This window comes from Gymnoscopelus braueri (assembly GCF_963280865.1).
Source record: "Gymnoscopelus braueri genome assembly, chromosome: 1".
Classification (NCBI taxonomy): domain Eukaryota; kingdom Metazoa; phylum Chordata; class Actinopteri; order Myctophiformes; family Myctophidae; genus Gymnoscopelus; species Gymnoscopelus braueri.
The window spans coordinates 18351962-18370616 of NC_137603.1; the positions used below are offsets into that span (position 1 = coordinate 18351962).

General features: G+C 44.0%; 1 protein-coding gene across 1 annotated transcript in view; it reads left to right on the forward strand.

Moving 5' to 3' along the window:
• Positions 1-18655, forward strand: part of LOC308090956 (low-density lipoprotein receptor-related protein 4-like) — a 109399-nt gene that overhangs the window by 76801 nt on the left and 13943 nt on the right. Inside the window, 15 exon segments of the mRNA XM_080436228.1 lie at positions 408-527; positions 1042-1061; positions 1063-1168; positions 2437-2562; positions 3083-3217; positions 3787-3912; positions 5362-5592; positions 8361-8517; positions 10613-10830; positions 14280-14456; positions 15718-15843; positions 16985-17193; positions 17648-17729; positions 17874-17979; positions 18371-18572. Coding sequence (XP_080292354.1) covers positions 408-527; positions 1042-1061; positions 1063-1168; positions 2437-2562; positions 3083-3217; positions 3787-3912; positions 5362-5592; positions 8361-8517; positions 10613-10830; positions 14280-14456; positions 15718-15843; positions 16985-17193; positions 17648-17729; positions 17874-17979; positions 18371-18572 — 2141 coding nt within the window.

The window sequence follows — 18655 nt, forward strand, 5'->3', positions numbered from 1 at the left end:
GCTTACGGTCGACATCAGATCTCTCCAGAGAGAAAAATAAAAGAGCTATTAAAATACGCGATTTAAAGCAAGGACCATAGGCGTGGGTTTTTAACTGTTATGATCCGTTATGGAATTTCTGTACTGTACCACTCGTCCTAGGATATCATAACGTCATAATAAAGGTTAGGTAAGAATAACGTCGGGCGAATTCTCCTTTAATCCAAATATGGAGGGATGGCAAGACAGTGGATTTGAGATTGTGAATTCACAAAATGTGCAAAATGTTCACATAAAAGAATATTCACAAATTACGTGAAAAGTATTTTGGGATTGAATGTTTGTAAGGTGACATCTGTTTCTGTGTGTGTGTGTGTGTGTGTGTGTGTGTGTGTGTGTGCGTGTCCGCGTGTGCGTGCGTCTCACAGCCTCCCACCAGCCATGCAGGTCAGTAGAGTACATGTGCAGCAGTGGGATGTGCATCAACGCCGGCTGGAGGTGTGACGGAGAGTTTGACTGTGATGACCAATCAGACGAGAAGAACTGCAGTGAGTGTCCAAGCACTAGATCTTAACAATGTTGTCAAAGCTGCAGTCTGTAACTCTAAACATCTACCGCTCATCCAAAAGGAAAATGGCAGGGAGATATTGCACTTATGTGCTTCAGGCAGTACTACTTGTCAACCAGTAGGTGTCCTGACTCCTACCTAACACCAGGGTAAAAACTTCTCAATGGGAGACCCTCAACAAGTTTTATTATGTTAACATACTCTACTTAAAACGTAACTATTTAAAATCGTATTTTATTCATTAAAATAACTTCGGATTGCAGCTTCTATCTCTATTATTTATGGACTTATTGCGAAGCTTTGCCAGTGTAGGATAATAAACCTGCTTTTATACAGTATAGGCTCCCTGTGCAAATCCACTTTTGTTCTGTATTTGTGTGCGTGTGAACGCATGTGCGTGTGTGTATGTGCGACTACTTGTATGCATGTGTGTCTGTCAACATGTGTATATTATGTTGTTTACTTTGTGTGTGTCTGTGTGTGTGTGTGTGCAGCCACGTCCATGTGCACGGCCCGACCAGTTCCGCTGTGGGACGGGACGCTGCGTCCGGTTGTCGTGGCGATGTGATGGTGAGGACGATTGCTCGGACAGCAGCGACGAGGAAGGCTGTGAGAAGACAGGTGAGATTCAGGCCACCCGTCTCTCTCATTGTCTCGCCCTCTTCCTGTGCGTTGGTCTCCCTCTGTTGTATCTCTCTGTCTCCATCTCTCTGTTTCTGTCTTAGCTTCTCTCTCTCTCTGTCTCTCTCTCTCTCTCTCTTTCGCTCGCTCGCTCGCTCTCTCTCTCTCTCTCTCTTTCTCTCTCTTTCTCTCTCTTTCCCCCGCTTGCGTATTCTCCTCCCAGTCTAAATATAACACAAGGTTCAGCAGTAACCATGACAACAGCTTCAGACAACCCTGGTCTCTGTTGGAAAAAGCGAAACATTTTATTGTTGTGAATCGCAGTGCGCTGGTTGTATTGTGTTCAGTCTGATCACATGGAAGCTGTGTGTGTGTGTGTGTGTGTGTGTGTGTGTGTGTGTGTGTGTGTGTGTGTGTGTGTGTGTGTGTGTGTGTGTGTGTGTGTGTGTGTGTGTGTGTGTGTGTGTGTGTGTGTGTGTGTGTGTGTGTGTGTGTGTGTGTGTGTGTGTGTGTGTGTGTGTGTGTGTGTGTGTGTGTGTGTGTGTGTCCCTCTTTTCCATCTTGCTGGATGACCTTGTACACCCTCAAACTCCAAACCCCAAAACTGAACTCGCACTTAAAAGCCTTGTTAGTGCTTTTGCGATGGTGGAGATGTGTATTTTCTTTTTTCACAGCAGATGAGAGGACATAGCTAGTGTTTACGAATAGGAGGAGATGGAACTGAATAGCTGAGTTTTAAAAAACGATATCCACCTTTCAGATCCAGACAAATTTGGAAAGAATGTCACCCCTGCTGTCACAATTGATAGCATCAGAAAACTAGTCATTAGCTCTGAATAGGTTTTGTTATATTTACTTACAGTATACTGTATGTGCATGCGTACATGTGGTTTGGATTACACAACACAGGATAAAATGTCAATATCCAGCAAGTTGGCTTGTATTGTTTCACTCTTTGTTGTTTCGGGTTGTTCCTTTTCCTAAAATGGATTTATTGCATGCTAGCATAAAATTCTGTGTCCCACTTAGACAGTAAAATCCTCAGTGTTAATTTAACTCTTGAGGGTGTACCAATGAAACCAAATGGACCCGTATTTGTACACCTCAGATTTAAATGAATTAAGTATTTTACAGTGTACTGGAAGAGAAGCACATTGCCAGTGCTGGCCACTACTATTGGAATACAACTGGCAACCACCTGTTCCACGTTCTGTAGTCCAGACATCATGGGTGTGGGTGTGTGTGTGTGCATGCGGGTCTCCTCACAGATAGCCCTCCCTGTGCACCGGATCAGTTCCTGTGCGGTAATGGCCGCTGCATCGGCCAGAGGAAGGTGTGCAATGACGCCAACGACTGTGGAGACGGAACAGACGAACACCCTCACCAGGACTGCCGTGAGTCGACACACCACTGTGAATGAGACCGCGTGTGTGTTTATAACATGTTAGCATGCTAACATGGTAGCAGGGTGGTATGTCTTGGTTTTGCGTAGGGCAAGTATTGTACAAAGTAAAATCCTCAATGTTAATTTAACTAGAGTTTACAAATGGATTAATGAACACTCAGGATTTTACTTTACTTTAAGCCGAGAGGGAGAAGATGATAGAGAGAGACTAGAGGAAGGTGATTGTAGGTCAAATATGAGTGTGTATGGATCCAGAGGCAAGGGTGTCATGTGAAACTGGATTGCCTCTGGATCCATACAAACTAATATTTGACCTACACCGCTTTACCCCTGACAGAGGCAGTGGGATAGTAGTGTTTCGTATTTTTGACTGAAGCACCTTTTGTGTGCGTTTTCATGGTGTGTGTGTGTGTGTGTTTTGGAAGGCACGGCTGTATAAATGTACTTTAGACTGAGGCCCATTTAATATATTTTATGGATCCATTTTATGTATCCACATGTGTGTGCAGGTCCACGCCCCAGTGAAGGAAACTGTAACCAGAATAATGGAGGCTGCGCCCAGAAGTGTCAGATGGCTAGGGGCTTGGTCCATTGCACCTGTCACACTGGATACAAACTCATGGACGATGCAAGAGCCTGCCAGGGTAAGTTGTGTGTGAGTGTGTGTGTGGGTGGGTGTGTGCGTGTGTGTAAAAATTGGACCTGGGTCCATTTTGACAGTTGAAGAGTTAAATTAACACTAGATTTGACTGTGTCCGCGTGTATATGTGTCTAGATACATCAGGTTCTGACTTGGAATGTGACTGAGCAGTCCAAGGGTACTATACTACCTTACAGCACCTCTTTATATTAGTGTGGCACTTTGAAAACTGTCTTGAGAAAGTGCCTCATAGGCAAAAAAAAAAGAAGCCAGCAAGCTGTGTGTGTGTGTGTGTGTGTGTGTGTGTGTGTGTGTGTGTGTGTGTGTGTGTGTGTGTGTGTGTGTGTGTGTGTGTGTGTGTGTGTGTGTGTGTGTGTGTGTGTGTGTGTGTGTGTGTGTGTGTGTGTGTGTGTGTGTGTGTGTGTGTGTGTGTGTGTGTTATATATGTGCAGTTACAGTATATAAAATGTCAAGTATGGATAACTTAAAAGTTGAACTATTTTTGTCTCTCCATCTCTTGTACCCACTCCCACCCCCCCATCACCCGTTCTGTGTGTCTTTGGTTCGGTCCAGACGTGGATGAGTGTGCTGAAGAGGGTTACTGTAGCCAAGGCTGTACCAACGCAGAGGGGGGATTCACGTGCTGGTGTGTCTCGGGCTACGAGCTCAGGCCTGACAAGCGCAGCTGCAAGGCTCTAGGTAAATCTAAGTCAACTTTGACCTTTGACCACCACAAAATAACTAACTGGGACTGGAGAGGTGGGTGCCTGACATGGGCTGGCCTCCCAATACAAGACATTTTCACAATATTTTGCATTCCTTTAAGCTTGGTTTAATGTAGTGACTTTCAACTAGTTTTGCATTTGGACCTGAATTTACCTTTGACCTTGAGGTTATATCCAGTTATATCAAATAATACAATAATGGGTATGCTGGTGGTTCAACTAGTAAATATATAGTCCATTTAGTCACAACATCCTGCCTCAGATCCTGGAAGTAATCTTTTCTCTCTGTTCTCTTTCCTGTTTCCAGTAAAGCAGAAATTCCATAAAAAAGGACAAGTCTGCTGTTATTAATCTTGTCTATTGGTTTGAATTAGTCAGGAATGAAATATGATTATGATGAATATGAATAGGATTCTGGTCCTTGATTCCAGCACAACAAAGTTTTAAAATAGTGTATGAGGGCAAAATACATGTTCAGCCTTTTTTAATTGCATTTATTTGTTATTTGCCTGTCGGATGATCAGTGTTATCAGGCATCGATATTCTGTTGTTTAAGTTTGATATTATGTTGGTTACTTACAATTTCAGTACATTGTAATACATTCAGTTTCAGTTCACTTAAGTCAGTGTACAAGCTGAACTACTTCTGTTTTTAGTTCCCGGTTCACTGGTCGGCAAGCGCTGAGGATGAGAAACGCTGCTTCTTTTCACCGCTGCAAAGGAAAGGGGTTACTTTTTGGTTCTGTGAGGGTCTTAAGATGGAGAATGAGGTCAACTGATGAATGGGGTGTTCTGGATTTAGCTCTGCAGTAATGGTAGACAACTGCAGACCGTCAGTCTGAGGCAGTGATCGGTGTTGAACCCCAGGGTTAGGACTTTGTCAGGGGAGCTGCCAGGACCACATCCCCTCCACTCTCTATGAGATTAATGATGTCTCTTATTAAAACTGACCGCACACTCTCAAACTCAAACATCTGTCCAATGCCTACTCAAAACCTGGAACCTTTCTTTTTCACTTCTTCTTTGGCTCTCATTTTGTCTCTGTGCCGATGGTTTCAAAGGAAAACTTATTGTGTTTGGCAATAATTGGATTCTTAGATTCTGATCACTGTTTTTTCCATTTGCATTCCTACAGTAGTTGAGTTTGACTCGCTATGTCACAGTCAAATCCTGTTGTGTTCTCTTCTCCCACAGCCTCCCCACCTCTCTCATCTGTTTCTTTTCTTCTTTTTCTGTCTTCTCTCCCCTTCTCTGTCTTTCTGTGTTTCTTTCACCTCTGAAGTTGCCATATATAAAGAAAGTGTATAATTATGACTTCTTAATGGACGATCGAGTTCAGTTCCCAGACACTCGACTCCACCCACCATGGATCTACTGTAGTGTACTGTAAACTATCTTAACATAATGTCTGTCTCTCTCTTAGGTCCAGAGCCGGTGCTGCTGTTTGCCAACCGCATAGACATCCGTCAGGTGCTACCGCACCGCTCAGAGTACACCCTGCTCCTCAACAACCTGGAGAACGCCATCGCCCTGGACTTCCACCACAGCAATGAGCTGGTCTTCTGGTCTGACGTCACACTGGACCGCATCATGAAGGCCAACCTCAATGGCTCCAACGTGGAGGAGGTGGTCTCTACCGGCCTTGAGAGCCCAGGTAGGGTATATCAGGGTGTTTTGGAGGAGTACCATTTTGAGTTTTTGTGCGTGTGGTGCTTTGTTATACAGTGTATTACATCATACTATGATAGATATGAATGAATATGAGATTTTGATCATTTCTGTGTTCGACAATGTTTTAATGTATTTCAATAATGTCAAAGAGGGAATGTAGAATAGAGCGTGCCAACGCGCCGTCACCACGGGGAGGCGCGGCATAGTAGCGCAGACATGTTTGTTTTGGGCAATGTTAAGTCAACCTGGTTTATACCCCTCAAAGATGTCCGCTGCTACCAAAAGACACTTGTTGACGCCCCCTTCAGGATTTTTGGCACGCTCTATAGATCAAAAGTTGGCAAAATCATGTCCTTTATATCAAGGGTCCCCAACCTTTTTTGTACCGGAGACCGGTTCTATATAGACAATATTTTCAGACTGGGGAGTGAATGGACGGCCATGACCGGAATTAAAATAATCAATTAAGTAATTAATGTATTAATTAAAACCTGAAATGTACTCTTTTATACTTCTACAATGGTGTGATGCTGGAAATGGAAGCAACGCTTTCAAGTATGGCTTTGAACTTGAACTCAAATACTCTGGCCAGCGATCTCCCCTTTGATAGCCATCTGACTTTAGTGTGTAGAGACTAGAGAAGGCGTTTGTACTCATTTTGTACGCATCATTTCCTCACAAAGCTGCTCAAACAAACGCAAGTTAAGAGTGTGTGCTTTGATGTGATTGCTAACTTAAATACCATTCAATACACTGTTAAGTTCAGGTGACTTTTTTCAGCGAGCCAGAATTTATCTGTGGATGACACAGTGTGTAATTTCACATTCAGGTGAAACCTGTTTAACCCGGGTAGTGAAATCAGACAGCCGTCCAGTCATGGCAGCTGCCATGAACTTGACCTCGCAGCACTTGAATGTCACACGCAAGAAAAAATAATGGAATTTGAAAGGTCTGACTATCTTGATCACATGACTCCAGAGATAATGTATACGGATAATGTGCGACCTATGGTTCAACAAGAGTTATAGGCCCAAAGCCACCTGCCGATTTGAAAAATGTGGGGTGGCGGTTCGTCCATGGCCTACTTTGAGTACGTGCAAGGTTTCACACCGATCAGCTTAGCTGCTCACAGACACACCCAAGATGAACATGTTTCAGCCTAAGCCTTAATGCATTAGACTTAGACTGCCACTGTGCACTTTAAAGCACACACAGTTGGAATGCATAATATAAAGGCAAAATTCTGGACCATAGTCCCATACATTCTTAAATAGTTTAATGTGTAGATGGACAATATGCTGGAACTTTCCTACCCCATCATAAATCAAAATGTTTATGTTTTACGCCAATGTTTACAAATATGACCAACATAAACACATGTATTACAGCCCCAAAATACAGGAAATACAGTTTAAAGATTGTTTATAGTGTTAGTCCTTCTATCAAGAGCTGAGTCAATCAACTAGAGAATGAAAACATGTCCCCACTGCTATTCTTTTTAGGGCTGCCCATTTTTCTTTACCCTTGGATCACTGATTGAGCCTTCAATTAAGTTTGACATTATGCTTAAGACAAAATGTTAATACATTGTACGATACATATTGTGCAACCACTTTTAAATCAAAGGGTGTGTGAGTGTGTGTGTGTGTGTGTGTGTGTGTGTGTGTGTGTGTGTGTGTGTGTGTGTGTGTGTGTGTGTGTGTGTGTGTGTGTGTGTGTGTGTGTGTGTGTGTGTGTGTGTGTGTGTGTGTGTGTGTGTGTGTGTGTGTGTGTGTGTGTGTGTGTGTGTGTGTGTGTGTGTGTGTGTGCACACGTACAATGTATGTGTGAGGATTTGAGCTAATAGCAGCCAGGGTACATTGACTACAGAAGCAGGACAAGGTTCATGGTGTGGGATTCAGTGGTTAGAGAGAAAGTACAGTAACCAACATGACCACAAGCTCAAACCCTGTAAACAGCCTTATGACCTGCTGACACCAAGTCTTTATAAACTCTTCCATGTTGCCGGTTGTTGGCAAAATGCCCAAAATGTAAATATGAAAAACAGGGGTTATGCAAAGGAAATGTGGTTCTGATTTAGAACACTTTGTTGCCTATCATCGAACAGAAAGTGGTCTTCAACATAGGCTGTCGACAGTACAGAAGTACTGTATTTTTACATTATTTCTCAGTCCAGACACATCACAGACACGCCTTGAGTAGGTTAGTGGAAGCCATAATTTTGTATACATTTGTATGCCAAAGATTAGCATCTCCACCATTTAGTTTCCTATGGAACACCATCAAATTAAGATATGAGATGCACAGATGGTTGGGAGAGACTTTGCTTTATTACAAGCGTTAAAATGTAAATACCAGCTGCTTTTTGTTTTAGTCTGTATGTTCACAATACGTTTAATGTCAACATGCTTACCTTCGGACTTCATTACCAATGATGCAGTGCAGCAGACTTTCGCCTGCACGCACTGGAGCTCCACCCTTGTTCTTTACTTTTAAATAGCAAAATCAATTATAGTTTTAGTATTTTTATTTCAAAGAGACAGTCCAGGTTAGTGAACTTCTGTGCAGTTCATACTTTATTTGGCACTTTACAAAAATCCCATTCCTAGTTTCCATAGGAATTTTGAACTACACACCAAATAGCTAAGATGCTATCTTTCAGCCTGCAAAATTATGTCACGCTTTCCAACTCTATATCTATCTATCTATCCTTATCTCATTCTATTCCCTCTGCTGTGTGGCTGTTCCCAGGTGGCCTGGCCATAGACTGGATCCATGACAAGCTGTACTGGACTGACTCTGGGACGTCCCGCATCGAAGTGGCCAACCTTGATGGGAGCCATCGCAAGGTCCTTCTCTGGCAGAGCATGGAAAAACCCAGAGCCATTGCCCTGCACCCCATAGAGGGGTACGAATACAAACATAATACACACATACACCATGTAATTCACAGCAGATGGTTCCCAGTGTATACAAACTGGTATACATATCCCTGGCCGATTTGGCCCAGTTGCAGTGTTGTGTAGAGGCAAAGCAGAGATTACAGTTTGGCAGCAAAATGCAGCCCAAAGGCTAGCATCTGTCTGGAACAAGTATCTAATAATGGTGGAGAAGGTAACGTTTTTCTTTTCATTCCTTCTCTCCGGACTTACAGTATATGCTGCCATGGCAGGAAAAAGCTTTGGAACGAGCCCCAGAGAAAGCTAGAAATCTTGTGTAGCTTATTAGGAAGCTCATTTGCATTGGTTAATTGGAAGCCATTGATGAAGTGGCTCTGAGACGGTGGGGAACAGATAAGTGAGTGATAGTAGAGAAACTTAAGACTGTGCTGTGTGTTGATAGCAAACAATGGCAGCCATGGTAGAGTTCCGTCTTCATGCAGTCCTCCTGGAATATTTTAGCAATAATACATGAGACGGTGTGCACCATGATATTGATACTGCCTGGTGTGCTGATCCGTGGTATCTCACGGTATAGCATGACCGTGTGTATTATTGTGATTATGCCACAGTTTCAGCATTAATATTTATGATTAGAAAGTGAAGAAAGGGTAAACTACATTGTTATTAAGAGCAGTCGGCAGCCATTGCTACGTTAGAGGTAGCAATGGCTAATGCATGCATTCAGATTGCTGTTGTCGAGAGATATTGGCACTCATTAGCCTCTTAGCCACTAACTCTAGTTGATTGACTGTAATTAGGCAATAATACACGAGGAAGTGCTGTACTGTGAGATATTGGCACTGGCATGCTGCAGCTCTGCACACCAGTGCCGATATCTTGCAGTATAGCAATCCTGGGAATATACCACAGTTTCATTATCAATATTTATGATTGGATGTCAAGAAGACAATGATGAGACAAGCTTATTGTGAAACTGTATTCCATGAAAAAATGCATCATGGCCCTTGTTTGAAAGTACTATAAACCATTGATTCAGCGCTTTTGCGTTATTTTAGGTGCTGGCTGATCACGAGGTTTAGTTTCATTGTCATAAAAACTTTTAACCGATTTTCCACGGAACAAAGTCGCTATAATTATTTTTCACCTAATGCTCGTTAATGATATGGTATTTCTGACAGTTGGAAGCCGTTACTGGGGTACAGGTATAATGTACACCAGCAACATTTAATAGGGCGGAATGATACTTTCGTACAGATGCGTATTGGTACTCATTGGAATGCCTTGATGGTAGCCGTCACAAGGTCCTTCTCTGGCAGAGCATGGAAAAACTTGCCCTTCGCTGCACCCCAATGAGGGGTATGAATACAAACATCAGCCAGTCAAAATGCAATGTTGGAACTCAACTGACTGGTAAAATATGCTGTAGGATCACTAATAGTACACTATAACAAAAAGTGCATAACTCAAGTGAAGTGGCCAGTTGTGCCAAGTCGGCTGTAATCTCTCAAGAACAGATTCTGCACTGCGTTGGAATCTGTCGGGGAGGTTCGTCATAACAAGTGCGCATGGGCGTGCCTTCAGATCAGGAAGCGGGCCTTTACCCAATCAAATGTAGTGGGCGGGATTCACGTGTCCGTCTATCCTTCCCCCCTCGAAACAAACCGAAACTAATTTAACAATAGCGTCCGCGGAGCAGACAAAACCACGGAAAGATATTCACATTTTAACTTACTCTTTCATCATAGAAACAAGTGGGCTTATAACCAAAACGATCCATGTTCTCTGGGAGAAGTGGTGTTAGTGTTCCGTGTAGAAATATTGTTAGTGGGAATGAAAACATAGTCGCACCAACCGGAAGTGATGCGCTGAAGGCATAACACAAACACCGGTTTCCTTGCGCTCTGGTGTTACGTCGACTTCCTCCCAGAGCCAACAGACATAGAACAAACAGCAGAGGGCGCTGTTTTTCATTTTCAGTTGGCGATGGGTTCCCAGATTGAGTCGGCTGTGATCTATGTGAACATCCCACTAAGTAAAGCTCCTTGTAAATTGTAAGTAAAACTAATTGTCTCCCCATGTCTTTCCCTCTCCCCGCCACAGTAAGATCTACTGGACGGATTGGGGCAACACTCCACGCATCGAGTATTCCAACATGGACGGGTCCAACCGGAGGGTGATTGCCGACACACACCTGTTCTGGCCCAATGGACTTACCATCGACTACGCCGGGCACCGCATGTATTGGGTGGACGCCAAGCACCACGTCATTGAGAGGGCCGACTTGGATGGACGTAACCGTAAGGCTGTAATCAGCCAGGGTAAATACACTAATCATTTTACAGTGTACGTATTGATCCATCAGCCGGAAACGGAGAGAAAGCAGAGAGAGAGAGAGAGAGGAGAGATGGTTGCATAGGCCTTGCTACAGCTCCTAGATATCTCATTAATCACAGCACTGGTACTGATACATACACATACATACTGTGCGTGCACTCACACACACAATGAGAGAGATATATTATGTTGCACTGACTCTATTTTATTATTCCATGTGGAGTTAATCAATGCCATATTTCCATTAAAGGCCAGTATGAGCATGTGTGCACCATTGTACACACACACACACACACACACACACACACACACACACACACACACACACACACACACACACACACACACACACGTGTGCCTAGCTCCCCACACTCAAACATGCACATCCAATAAATGTCAGCATAAATCCTGTGCCTCTCAGGCTATGCGTTCCTGTGTTTATGTTGTTCAGCGCGGCCTTTGCTTGTTTGCGTTTGCGTGCATGTGCTTAAAAAAAAACATCAGGTATGCACAGATGTCAAGCCATGAGCAATCTGGCACTTGGATCAGAGATCCGGATCCAGTCTTGGACTGTTTGCCAGACCCAGGGGGTCGGGCCTACATGAGGCTTTGTCTGTCCCCCTTTCGTCCATACATGGGCATAAAAGAGGTCTGTCTTCTGTCCTCTTTGTGATTGGCCAAGCTTAGCGTGACGTAGTGCTCTGATCTTTCAACCACTAGGGGTCTGGCAGTACCAGGTCTCCTGGTTCACTTGTTTGTAGGCACCATCCAATATTGTGACAGAGTTCCTCACCAGGGGCATTTTTCCTGCTCCCACCAACCGGCCCGTGCATCCCCCTGATGCTCCGTAACTGCCACCCCCCCCCCCCCCCCCACTCCCCTTTGTTAATCCAATGGGGGAAGTTCAATTTCACCATCCTTCACCCAGCTGATAGCTGCTGAGATGGTCATGATGAGTGGCCTGAGGGTGGGGTTGGTTAACTTGTCTTGCTCAGAGACACTTTGACACGTAGACATGGGAGGAAAACTGGTGACCTTCTGATTACCAGACATCCTCTCTACCCACTCAGCTACGGCCGTCCCAAAGTGTTTATCCCTTCCTTCTCAACAATAAGCCTAATTGTGTGTGTGTGTGTCTGCTTTCTTCCCCTGTTTGATTGAAGAGAGCAGTGGAGTGTTTAGGAGTGGTGCGGTAACAACAGAGGGGTTTTTAGAAGTATAGGAAAGACCGAAGGACTTGGGAAGAGAAGGGGTGGGGGTGGGTGGGGGGGGGGCGGGGTTTGATGAGAGCGCAGGAGGGTGGGTGGGTGGGAGTGTGTGTGTTTGAGAGGGAGAGGGGGCTATGCCACAGGCCCTTAATGATGTGTGCTCTCAGGATAAAAGGCTGTAATTGCCCCTGTCCCTCCAGCAGAAACCTCTGTTTGCTCAGACAACGGGCAGAGCAAACGGGGCTGTGTGCAGGGTGGGGCGGGGGTGGCTGGTTTATGGTTGGGCATGCATGTGTTTTATGTGTGTGAGCCGCGTACTTGTGTTTACATGTCTGCTCTCAGTATTTTGAGAAAATGGACATTGTGTGAGTGAGTGTGTGTGTGTGTGTGTGCACGCGTGCGCGTACATGTGAGTGCACAATAACTGGATGTGTTCCAGTTTCTCCGTCTTTGGGGCCTCGGGGACAGATGGGTGGGTGTGTGTGTGTGTGTGTAAGGGGGTGGGTTGGGGGGGTTGATGCCCTTATCCAGCCTGCACACCTGTGCACCTTGACGGGAGGCGAAGTCAAGAGACCATGATAAGCATGCATGTGTGCTCTGTAGGTGTGTGTGTGTGTGTGTGTGCGTGCCTACTGCACATGCATGCTGCACAGCAAAGGTGTGATGTTGATAAGGACACCAGAAAAGAATGGACCTGCCAGTGCACAGTAGGAGGTGTGGGTTGTGACGATGACGAGGCAGGTGGAGAGGCAGCTGCACGGGGGACGGAAAGAGGAAGACAAAAGAGAGGAGGGAATGCCGTACTAACCCACACTGCTCCTCCTATAGCCGACAGTGAGGGAAGAGGGTCCACTGTTCTTAGCACCCCACACCCACACACGCACCATGCATCCCCTTCGGGATAAGATCAGAAAACAGTCCCCTATTCAGCCGGTATCGCCTTACGCACACCTGGACCAGTTGGCAAGGAAAAGAAGGATGCTAGGAAGATAGATGGGGTGAAGGAGTTTTTTTTTAAACAGTGCCATGGGGGTGTGAGGCCTCTGTTGCCTTGGCTGACTCTTCAAAAAAAAGTCTTATTTAATCAAATGTAAACCTTCCGTCATGAGCCATGGAAAATTAAGTAATATTAGAAAGAGTAATTAAAACTGCCCTGTCAGGTGATATGAAGGTCAGTTGGCTCTTATGCATTGAAGGAGGCATGAGCTCGGCCCCGGCCTCCCTAGGTTGGCAGAGGGAAGGTAGTGCCCAGGATTACATAGACAATTGGCACTGGGTGTAAAATGGGGCTACAAAATCGTGGGATGAAAAAAAAGAAAGAGTAATTAAATATTGTACGACTTGAATATATGAGATGATGTGCAAGGTGTGTCATCACGTTCGTACTGTACACTAACACCACACACAGCTCCACAACGCTTTATCATTCTCGTCTCTATCCTGCTCCGGCCATTTACCACTTGACATTTACACTCTGCTGTAAAACACTGTCATTAAATGAGAAGTCCTGCTTTAAAAGCTCTGCTCCCAACAGCCTTGCCACAAGCCCGGCGCAGCAGCAGCAACAGAAATGAAGTGGGCAAAATCACTTTTTCCACCCGTTCAGCACTCTCAACAGACCAGAGGCCACGAGAGGGATTGAGCAGAGAGAAATGGTTTAGAAAGAGTGTGGGCAGATGCCCGGCCCACAAAGATCAATCTGCGAGGAGTACCCCTCAGTTACTCTTTTATTACGTGCTGATGGATAGGGGCTGGCGTTTGATCCTGCTTTCAAGTTCCTAGATGGAAAAGGCCTGCTCCTAAGAGCGAAGCCACAAAGCGCCTGTCTCTCCCTCTGGTTATAGCCTAGCCATGAGGCTAACCTAATTAGCAACAGGCAGATGGGACATGGGCTAAGTGAAAGCAGCTCTATGATCTGACATAAATGAGGCTGCGACATCAGCCAAGCCCACAGAGCTGCATGGAAAGCGGTTCTGAACATTGCCAAATTTCACACTCATATCCCCCTGCTTTTTATGTAGGCCTATCCAAACAAACATTGCAATTTTTGTTATTTTAATCTAATCCGAAACTGTAAATTGGAGCATGTCGCCTGTTAGGCTGATTTACTTTGCTGATAATTGCAACTTTGCTCAAAAATGTATGTTTGTGTTGTAATGGTTTTTGGTTACTGCTGCATGTACAGTTTGTCATTTTCAAAATATATGACTCTCTCGCCCCTCTAGGCCTGCCCCACCCGTTCGCCATCACCGTGTTTGAAGACAGCCTCTACTGGACGGACTGGCACACCAAGAGCATCAACAGCGCCAACAAGTTCACCGGCAAGAACCAGGAGATCATCCGTAACAAGCTACACTTCCCCATGGACATCCACACGCTGCATCCCCAGAGACAGCCCCTAGGTTGGTACATCCACACACTATACCCCCAGAGACAGCCCCTAGGTTGGTACATCCACACTATACCCCCAGAGACAGCCCCTAGGTTGGTACATCCACACACTATACCCCCAGAGACAGCCCCTAGGTTGGTACACCATTGTTAAGAAAGTCTTTATCAGGAAAATGCCACCTGCACTAGTAATTATTGTAAATGCTGAACTTTATCCCATTAGACTGTTGCACTACGTTTTGCACTGGGGAACCTAATGTGGTATTTCTTACACCCTCAATGTTAAAGTGAGGATTTTGCTGTGTACCATGCTTGTTTTATAATATTAATTGTCTGAAGGTTTTGTGTCTGTGCATGACGCTGTTTATTTCTTGGTCAGATGTCCATTGAAAAGGAGTTTTGTCATGATGACTGCCTACTACTGTAGTTCATGAAAACAAATGAAAATAACATTCAGGAGTTTTAAATGCCCCCCAAATGTCGGATGAAAAGGCATGAATTCAGTTAGAGTGGCCTTGGAGTGGGAAAGTTTGCCAGAGATTGGGAGGAGATGGCTACCATGGTTCATTTAGTTTCATGATTGCTTCTTGCTAGGCAAGGGTATCACATGGAATATATCCTAACTAATACAATCACGTAGTGGCTGGACTTCCGGGTCATCTGGGTAGGACTTTGTTTCTGGTAGGACTCTTTGTTTCTGCTATGTTCTCGCAGAGCACGTGTCCAATTTCCTACACATTTAACCTAAAAATCGATCATGCCTGTAGCCTTTGGATGCTCCTAATTGACTTACATTGTACAGTAAAACGGCTATCAAAGTCACTCTTTTGGCACGTAAACAAATACAAATAAAGTTGATTCAGACAATTTAGAACATCACCAAACCCAGTACTGTTTTATTTTTTATAAACATGTCAATTTCCTGCTGATTTTACTATTTGAAAATCCGGAACCAGATCCGCGGATCCAGTCCGTGTTTTTCTTAATAAAAATAACACATTTTGAGCATATTTTGAATTATCAATTTCTAATCAATGGAGCAATTATTTTCGATTTCTTGTCCACCTTTGGGGTTACATCATGGCAAGGTAACTACACAACCCAAACCTCTACCAAAGTCGTCTTGCCCTTTAAGAGCGTCTGCTAAATGCCTAAATTGTAACATTTATAACTGTACCTCTGTACTTTTTGCAAACTGTTAATAAAGTATTCTATAGTATCAATCAATCAATAAACGTACTTAATTTCCCCAACTTTCTGTTTTTCCTCTAGGTGGTCGCAACCGCTGTGGGAACAATAACGGTGGCTGCAGCCACCTCTGTCTCCCTAGCAACAAGACGTATACCTGTGCCTGTCCTACAGGCTTTAAGAAGGTGGACCACTACAACTGTGCCAAAAGTGAGTTGATGAACTTCAGAAACTTTGCAGTATGACAACATTGTATGACTCATGTCTAATGAGAACATGATGCTGTTAAATAACATAGGTCAGTTGTGTGTGCAATACCTGTTCCACTGGTAATACTTAAAACGTGTTCTCTAAATGTATCGTAAGATGTTATTCAAAGATGACACTGCCAGCCTAAGGTCCTCAGTCGAGGCCTTTTTATACTGACAGCGAAGGCTGGATCACCTTTGGTCTTCAGCCTAGAGTTTAGAAAGGCCACAAGAGCCCAGTCTCAGAATGTCAGGCTCTTGCAAGGACCTCTGGATAATGTGGCTACAAACCAGTTCTAACTGAGACCTAAACATAATCAGTGACATCTTTAAGATGAATTCTAAATCTAAAACTAACACGTAATCACCGTAGAGAAGCTGTGATAGGGATAATATATCGTGATGTGAATTTACTGTAGTCCCTGGCAGTGGAATTCTGGTGTAATCTGGGGCCGTTTCATGGCTTGTCAGGAGAACAGAGCTTTACAGATGAATGTGCACACTGAAGGCGAAATGAATTTAGTTAATTTATAGTAGGATTGTGCTTGGTAGGGACGGGCCTTTAGGGTTAAGTCATAGGAGGGTAACCCAGTTCTAGATAATTTAGTTAAATCTGCATATTAATGGTTAGCTAATATACTGTATCCACTAAAGGGGAATTCCACAAAAACATAAAGAAATCTTATTCCGCAGAAGTAGAGTAGAAGTAGTTCCTTGTAATTCCTTGTAATCCTTGATAAAAGAAAAAGAAAAAGTTTTGGATTGAGTGAATTCTTAATTAATTTTATTGTGAGAGAAGGTTTACAAATTTAAATGAAATGAAATTTCCATGACACAATGACACAATCCATCTCTGACAGGGCTAGTTGATGATGTCAGTGGTTTGCACTTTTAGCAGTGAGAGTTCATAACTCAAAACTCATGAAGCAAATAAAACATGTACAGTATGTTGTTAAAGTATTGGAACACCCCTAGCTTTCTGCTAGTTTGCTAGGGTTCTGACAATTATTTTTGTTAGTGTTGTTGTGCTGTGTGTTATGCTGACACCCCACCCCCATTGTTGAACCTAGAGCACTGACAGAAGACCTTTGGTCTTTAATCAGGTCTTGACAAGTTCCTGCTTTTTGCCCGAAGGACGGACATCCGACGAGTCAGCTTCGACACAGAGGACATGTCCGACGACGTCATCCCCCTGGCTGACGTGCGCAATGCCGTGGCTCTGGACTGGGACGCCAAGGAGGGCTTCATCTACTGGACAGATGTCACTACAGACTCCATCAACAGGGCACAGTGGGACGGAACCAAGCAGGAGGTCAGTGGTACAAATGTATTTATATGTATGTATATGTTGTGATGATTAACCTAGAATCACTCATACGGACACTCATGTCGACTCATGACTTCCCACTAAAACACAAATATTTTATTTGTATTGCATATTTTATACATGGGGAAAGTAATGATTAATTAATTAAAGTAATTACTAAAGTTACTAATTATTAAAGGAATTTGGGCGTTTTGAACTTTGAACCTAAAAACAAAACAGCCAAGCTCCCCTCTAACAAACAGCCAGGCAAACCACTGTTTCGAGCTCGTTCATCTTGCATTTCACGTCTATGAGATTTGAGCGTTGGATGGGAGAAGATGAGAATACAGGATTGTGAGACTTGTGATAGCCCCACCTACTGGGGAGAGCGTGAAATCACAGCAGTTGCTCTCAGAGTGGAGTTGAGAATGGCATTGTGAGCTGTGGCCTTGTGTTTCAGGTGGTGGTGGACACCAGCCTGGAGAGCCCAGCCGGTTTGGCTATTGACTGGGTGACCAACAAGCTGTACTGGACTGATGCTGGTAAAGCTCATATGTTGTAATCATACTGCCGTATTAAATGTTCACAATAACGTATTGAGTATTGCATTTTGACGTTCACAATGGCAGTGTCCATTGTTTAAAACTGGATGGGTAAAACTGTGTTTGTGAATGTGTGTTTATTAGGTACAGATCGCATTGAGGTGTCCAACGCAGACGGAGGCATGCGGACAGTGTTGATATGGGAGAACCTGGATCGGCCCAGGGACATTGTCGTAGACCCTATTGGGGGGTAAGAGACACATATTTAATAATTCCATATAAAATTACATGATATGGGGCATCCGGGTGGCTCAGGGGTAAAGTTCCTCTGCACCTCCGTGGAGACTAGGGTTTCGAATCCTCCGCGGTGCATCAAGCTTGGACAGACGTTCCAAAGGACACCATTGGCCATGTTGTTTGTTGCACTGTTTGTTCAGTTGTTTGAGTGCCATTGTTCCACAATGAAAACAAGCCTTTGTTTTTTTTGTGTCTCAACCATTTGGGGTTTTTAATTAGATGATTATCAAAAAATCTATAAAATATTAATTCAATCAATTACATCCTCCCGGTGAACCTTGTGAAACCTAGTGTGCTGTTTCTAGTAAGCAAAACCTTTTTCATTAATTCTCCTTCTCCTCTAGCTTCATGTATTGGACAGACTGGGGCGCCAACCCGAAAATTGAGCGTGCCGGAATGGATGCATCAGACCGCATCGTGATCATATCGTCCAACCTGACGTGGCCCAACGGACTGGCCATCGACTACCAGACCAAACGCCTATACTGGGCTGACGCTGGCATGAAAACCATAGAATTTGGCAACTTTGACGGTTCTGACAGACAGGTAAGAAAAAAAAGAAATGCAAAAAAGGTAGTATATTGTATTATCTTATATGCTTATAATGCTGTTGACAGGGTACTGTAACT